Raw genomic sequence first — 6,846 nt, forward strand, 5'->3', positions numbered from 1 at the left:
TATTGGCTTGCCAAGATGCACCAATATTGAAGGTGGAATCTTGGATGTTGTTTGATCCTTTTTGTTCATTCATTCTGTTCACAAATGTAAAGACCAGATTCTCTTTTTAAATCATGTGTTAATGGATTTCACACTGAACAGTGAACATGCTATAAATTACCTTGTCAGCAGCTCAAATCCAAAGTCTATGTAATTAGTAATTCCAATTACTTCACTCTCTTCTAGTGGATTCTTTACCTGCATAATTCAATAATCTATCATCAATCGCTTAGACAAATAATTGTATACTATATATACATATATGTGTGCGTGAGAGAGAGAGAGAGTACCCTTCGTTGGACTACCACATGCTGATAGAAAGAGGCTATGAACTGCAGTTGAGGTTTCATAATGAAATATAAGTACTTCTTGTGGAGTATTAAAAAAAGCAAGAAAGAACAATGCGCACAAAAGTGGGAGAGAATAAATAGTAAACTAGTACAAAACGGACAATGTTTTAATGATAATTCAAGAAACCATAAACAAAAGGAAACCTGAGAGTTCTGTGCAAATTCGAGACCGAAATTAAAAGATGGGCTTAATGGGCTGCCAGATCCGATTCCATAGCCTATGGCGCAATTCCAGTTCTTCAAATTTTTATATTTTGCACCACCATCCTTTTCAACTACTCAAATCACAGAAACCATGAGAGCATGCCAACTTACAACTTCAATAAAATATTTAAAAAAAAGCAACAATGTTTATAGAGAATGACTACATGGAGTATAGAGAACATAACTAGTTGAATCATATTATACCACATATACAAGTCATATCAAATTTATCAAAAAAGTTAAGTATGCATATAGGGTAATAAGAACCATGGATGAGTGGATGACCAATAACTGCTTTCATAAAAAATAAGTTTTTCTTCAAAAGAGCAAAGAGTAAAGCACTTTGGAAATTGGACAGATAATCACAATATATAAGAAATGGCACGAAAAATCTTACACTGAGGATCGCATTGGACTCCAGCAGTTAACCTTCCCATCTTGGTCACCAGCCATGCAGATTTCGGGAAGTCATTTCCCACTACAATCTGAAAATTATAAAGAAAAACTCAGTGTTGCTATATCAGTAGTATTACATAAAGGCAAATGAAAAGTAGTAAAGCTGAAAGGAACATTAAATCATTAAGGTATCTGAAAAGCAGATTAGTTCTTAAACATGCATTGCATTACATACCTGAATATGGCAAAAATGTGGTTACAAATGATAAATGTGATGAGCCAAATCTCAATCCCATTGTACCATAGTCTTCTGAACATATTCTGTACAAAAGGTAAACTTTGCAAATGAATATAAAACCATAATAAGAAAGTCAAAGAGATTTGAAACGAATCGTTTTGCTCGATCCGGATGATCAAACCTCTGTTTTTTAAGCACTTGGAAAATGCCAAATGCTTCAAAACCGTATTTTGGGTAGTATGCGCATTCTCTCATGAGTAAAATCCTGGATATACAAACATGCAAGAACATAAAGGAATAATATATTAAACATAAAATTTACTTTCGATGGAAGACAAAATTACTACTTACAGATCAGCACTGGATACATAAAGATCTGTGAATGTGTGAGGATCTTCAGCATCACTGTGACAAACATTTAAAAAAAGAGGTTTACTTTATATAATACCAAAAGAAGTAAATAGCAATCCGCAATCACTAGAAGAAAAGCCAGTAACAAAACTGAAGGATAATAATACCTTTGCCAGCGAAATAATGCATTACCAACTATTGGCTCCTCAGGCTTGTTATCAAGAGGACCTGAAACCTGAATGTGGGCTAAGGAACTTTTCAATTTGTTTTGTTATAAAAGTGGACTACAAACTCTAAATGAAACATAAGTACATAAATATATATATATATATATATATATATATATATATATATATATATATATATATATATATATATATATTGAACAAAACGTAATGTGCGAGTGAGTAATGAAATGTTTTGATGGATACAGATGCTACTAAATCTACATGACGATCTTCAATTGGCTTCAATAAGAATATCGTACTGAAATGATTTGCTGCATCAAAATAATCTTCGAAGAGGCTTTTTAAGACGAGCTTCCCAAATAAGAGATTATATGACGACTCCAACATCCTGCATGACTTAAAGAGTTTATTATAATCAAAGCCATATATCTATTTGATTAATTTCCAAGGATAATCAGCATAAGCAGGGAATATGAATAACTTTTTGCATAATTCAGATTTAATCATAACATATAGCAAACACTGATTCGATCGCATAATGGATAGGTTAATGAAGGAAGAAGAAATAAGCAGAGAGCTGGACCTGGTACGAGCAGCAAGCGGAGGGAAATCGAAGAGCGGCGGTGGAGGTACTTTCTCCGATGACAAAAAGCCTCCCATTTTCAATACAATATTATTAATTGAATTGAATTGAATTAATATCATGTTTTCCTCTTCTTCTTCTTCTTCTTCTTCTTGTGTGATTGATGTATGGAGTTTATCGGGAAGCCATCAACCCTCGCCCGCGCATTTCTCACTCAACTCAATGACTCTTTCTGCTACTGACGTGGCGTCATTTCTTCAATGCTTACGTGGTAACTTCTGTGCCCATTTTAGTAAACCTATTATTAAAAAAACAGATGATTCCTCTTATTTGATTGACCAACCCCATTTTTTTTTTGAAACGGCAATATACGGAGTGAAAAAATGGTTAATACAGAAAGCGTCGATATGATGATGGTCGTAATAGACGCTTATTTGTCAGTCAGACACATCATATTTGAGCCGTTGATTTAGCTTTCATACGACCCATATGACCATTTGCCTATGTTATATGACCAATCACCCATATGCAGTGAGTTTGCATAATGCGTTAGTAGTATATGTACACTTCCAACCATTATTACATAGGGTGAAATATATGAACGAGGTCCAGAACACGAGATGTGTATTCGTAGCTTGACCATACAAACGAAAAGGACAAAACTGCCCAGTGATGAAAATCACAAATTTGAAACTATTAGACTAAAACCATAAATTTAGAAAAATCACAAGGACAAAAACCGCAATATACTCTTTCAATAATGCAGTTTACTCTTTCAATAATGATAATGTGATCAGTGGGTGGTTGACCCATTGATATTTTCCTTTTGTAACTTCTAATTTGTATGTCTTTAAAAGGCTTTGAATTAGAAAAAAAAGCCATAATAACAAAATAAATAAACAGAGAACAAAACTATACATTTTTGTTAATACTACAAAAGTATAAAACTTAAATTAAAAAAAGGCATTGTTGATTGATCAACCATCAAGAAGAAACTCCAGTGACCGGGATCCCTTCCTCCGATCCCTGCCGGATTCTTTCAACAGATCCACCAGCCACTGCTTCTCGTTGTCCACATCAGGATTCGCCGTTCCAAGTTTATCCTCTCTCATCCCGACAACATATTCCAATATCTCAATTGCCTCGTCCCACCTATACAAACGTGTTCAAAAATCATCATACAATCCTTGACACAAATTTTGGGCCAAACCGCTAACTACTTTTTCAAGATACACAAACCAAACCAGCTGGATTAGGCACAGACTGCCAGACTGGTCGGTTTAAACAGTCTGACAGTTCTGTTTTAATAGTTTAAAACGATTTTTGTTTATAGATTTATTTCAAATTGGTCAGTTTGTGCTAGAAATTTCAAAATGATAAAGCTATTCAGATTCTACTACGTAGAGAAGACTCGTTTCTTAATTTACTTACGAGCACGTGTAGTACTCGCCCCTAGGGGGACGTGCAGACTGGCGAGTTTTAGCAATTTGACAGTTCGGTTTCGACAGTGTGGGAACTTTTTAAAAAACTATTTTTTTTTTCTAAATGATGGGTTAGTATTAGAATTTTTGAAATGATAAAGATTCAAGTAAATATAGATTAAGCTGTGAGTAAAATTTATATGACCGATTACAAGTTCCAAAATGTCGCCAAATAGTCAAACAGTACCATATAAATCACAAACCGGCCGACTAGCTTTGGTTTAGACAGTTTTGTTTTAGGTGGTTTATTAACATTAAAGATAAAATTATTAAAATCCGAATACCTTCCCATTGCATCATAAGTACCAGCAAGATTACTATAAACCCCAAGAGTATTAGGATGATGAGGCCCATATTCTGTCTCCAAAACACTCCTAGCTTCCTCAAACACATCAGCAGCTTCAACAAACGACCCAATCTGAACGCACGCTAGTCCCATTTGATTCAAAGTAACCCCAAAAACGCCCGATTTCTTTTCACCCGCAGCCCGAAACTTTAAAATCGCACTTTTAAAATACTCATACGAGTCAAAATAACTACCCATCATGTAACATAAAACCCCAATCTGAGCCTCCACTCCTGCCACAGTGGTCACTTGACCCGGGCCCGTTCCATAAGCCTTAAGTGACTTCTTGAGCAAGTCAAGAGCCCGGTCCAACTTGTTCATTGACTCATAAATCGCGGATACTTCAATAAGCCCGTTTGCAATTTCATCATTCGGGCCTTTGGGATTCGGCTTAACGTATATACGCAACGCGTGTTCACAATACGTTTCCGACTTTCGAAACTTCCCGATTTTGTTGTAAAGATCCGCCAAACGAACGTAAACCGAAGCGACTGATGGATGATTATCTCCTTTCGTAAACCGAAAAACGTTAAGCGCTTTCTGATAAGTGAAAATAGCCTCGTCATAACGGGCCAATGATAGATACGCGTCACCGATACACACATCAATAGCCGCCACATCGGACTCATGCCCGTTTGATGTCATGGCCATTCGGGCCAACACGTAATGCTCGATGGCAGTTTCGTAATTCCCCGTCGAGTCACAAATCAAGCCCATTAGCCTCCGGTCTGCTGCTTCTTCTAACGAGTTACTCGTCCCGTTTTTCCCGTGTATTTCAATAGCCCGTGTACATAATATTTTCGCCTCGTCAAACTGCATCGCTTGAACGTGAGCCTCGGCTACATACCGACACGTCTCACCTAACCGCGCGTCATTTTCACTCAAAACATGTTTCTGAATCTCCAAACCCGCTTTATAACATAGTATCGATTTTTCAATATTTCCTTGCATCGCGTATGTGTCACCGAGTTGCATACACCCCGCAAACTTAGCCAACAAGTGTTTTTGGCCCTCGTTTATTTTCGTGAGGCCGATTGACTGTTCAACAACGGGTATCGCGTCATCATACTGCCTTAAAATGCAATAAAGTGCTGCCACCATATGCAAACACATCACAAATTCCAAATCGGGCTTTTCGGTTTGACAACTTTCGAGCGAATTCTTGGCCCGTAAAGCCAAATCAAGCGCCTTTCTCGGGTCACCACCCGTTGACACCAATTCCCGAGCCTGCTTTAGCAAATACTGTCCTATGTATCTCGGGTCATCAGTATTCAAAGTCTTCTCGGTTTTCTTCACGGTCAACTTTGATCCGACCCCGGCTGCTTTCTTCTTCACGCCGGGCTTCGGGATCTTTGCAGGCGACAAAGATCTAGCCGGTGAAGACGACTTCGTTTTCTTGTTTTTACGGGTGGTGGTTTCCAACTCTTCGTCTTCTTTTTCATCACCCGACACACGGGCCTCTGCAGGTGCGGGTTCGGGTTCTTTCTCATCACCAGTTATCTTGCTGTTAGTGGCGTCTTTGCAGTCTTTTGCAAAGTCACCACCAGCAAGATAACGTAGCTCGGAATCAATTCGTGATTCCTGACCATACGACAAGTAACTACATCTTGAAGTGGAGTGATCCGAGCTTTCCATTTCATATACATTGTTGTAGAGTTGATCGATCGAGTTGTGACTGCTAATGCTTAAATTAAATGACTCGTTATCGGTTGTTCTTGTGCTTAACGGGCTCGTTGGTGAGACCCGTGTGTCAGTGAAGTGTTGTTTGTGTTCGGGTTCACTGCTCGGGTTTGCTTTGGTTTTCTCGGTTGTATTTTCGGGCATTTTCGGTTCAAAATCGTGTATCGTCTTACAAACACAGATCCTTCAATCTACACAGGCTGCAATTTTCAAAAATGATCCAAATGATATAATGAGAAAACACAAAATTATGAAACAGAACAACGTTTTGTGGATAATATAAGAAAAATGAAACTGAAACAGAAGATGAAAGGATTAATAACAAATGCTGATAGGAGCATGCATTTAAAGAATAACATTGGAATTAATTTATTGTATGTTTTGTGCAATCTGCATGAACAGGAATTAACATGAGGATTAAAAACTGAAAGGCATGTGAATTGATGAATGTATGATCGCAATAATAATAAATAAACAAAAACGAGACCTAATTTGTAGAAACAGTTAAATTTATTTATTATCAGGGAAACAGAAACGAAGGAATTGAATTGAATTGAATTGAATTGAATTGAAGACGTACCGTTAATATTAATATAATGAGACGAAAGAAACAGAGGGCGTGATGTGTTGTGTGTGAATGAATATGATATGTTTGAAGGAGGTGAAAGGAAGAAGGATGGAAATGGATGGATGGTTTCTTTGATATGAACGAGAAATAGAATTGTGATGGGGAAGGTGGAAGACTGAGGGAGGGAAGGGGGTTATCTGCCACCAACACTTCTCCCTCGGTAACCGTTTTTATTTTTTTGTTCAAACCAACAGAATTATACATGACATTCGTGTTTCATAACCGGGGATGAGTTCGGTATCGTACCGGTACCAAAAATATCGATCAAGAAAATCATAAATTTTTTGGCATCGGTATCCAAATATTCGGTTCGGTACCGGTAGTGGTATTGAAGGTACAAAATCGGGAAATACTGATATTGT

The 6,846-nt window shown here is 37.4% G+C and overlaps 2 protein-coding genes across 2 annotated transcripts; both read right to left on the reverse strand.

Annotated features, from left to right (window-relative positions):
• Window positions 1-788: 788 nt before the first annotated feature.
• LOC143607826 (uncharacterized) lies at window positions 789-2,426 on the reverse strand. The gene is made up of 4 exons (XM_077083125.1): window positions 2,350-2,426; window positions 2,010-2,154; window positions 1,746-1,813; window positions 789-1,632 (listed from the first exon to the last, which is right to left on the reverse strand). The coding sequence occupies exons 1-4, from the start codon at window positions 2,424-2,426 to the stop codon at window positions 1,575-1,577; spliced, it is 348 nt and encodes a 115-aa protein (XP_076939240.1). The 3' UTR covers window positions 789-1,574.
• Window positions 2,427-3,319: 893 nt separating this feature from the next.
• On the reverse strand, window positions 3,320-6,246 carry LOC143607827 (protein KINESIN LIGHT CHAIN-RELATED 2-like). Its single transcript, XM_077083126.1, has 2 exons — window positions 4,115-6,246; window positions 3,320-3,501 (listed from the first exon to the last, which is right to left on the reverse strand). The coding sequence occupies exons 1-2, from the start codon at window positions 5,998-6,000 to the stop codon at window positions 3,327-3,329; spliced, it is 2,061 nt and encodes a 686-aa protein (XP_076939241.1). The 5' UTR covers window positions 6,001-6,246; the 3' UTR covers window positions 3,320-3,326.
• Window positions 6,247-6,846: the final 600 nt, after the last annotated feature.

The sequence above is a fragment of the Bidens hawaiensis genome, unplaced genomic scaffold (genome assembly GCF_021521415.1).
Source record: "Bidens hawaiensis isolate Kalapana, Puna unplaced genomic scaffold, B.hawaiensis_p1.1 tig00087384_1, whole genome shotgun sequence".
Classification (NCBI taxonomy): Eukaryota; Viridiplantae; Streptophyta; class Magnoliopsida; order Asterales; family Asteraceae; genus Bidens; species Bidens hawaiensis.

Excerpts from the sequence above, each read along its gene's own strand:
- LOC143607826 (XM_077083125.1), bottom strand. The coding sequence starts at position 2,426 with ATGGGAGGCTTTTTGTCATCGGAGAAAGTACCTCCACCGCCGCTCTTC. Across the intron at positions 2,155-2,349 it reads CCGCTTGCTGCTCGTACCAG|GATGTTGGAGTCGTCATATA; the intron begins GTCCAGCTCTCT and ends TAAGTCATGCAG. Across the intron at positions 1,633-1,745 it reads GCATTATTTCGCTGGCAAAG|TGATGCTGAAGATCCTCACA; the intron begins GTATTATTATCC and ends TGTTTGTCACAG.
- LOC143607827 (XM_077083126.1), bottom strand. The coding sequence starts at position 6,000 with ATGCCCGAAAATACAACCGAGAAAACCAAAGCAAACCCGAGCAGTGAA. Across the intron at positions 3,502-4,114 it reads ACTTATGATGCAATGGGAAG|GTGGGACGAGGCAATTGAGA; the intron begins GTATTCGGATTT and ends ACGTTTGTATAG.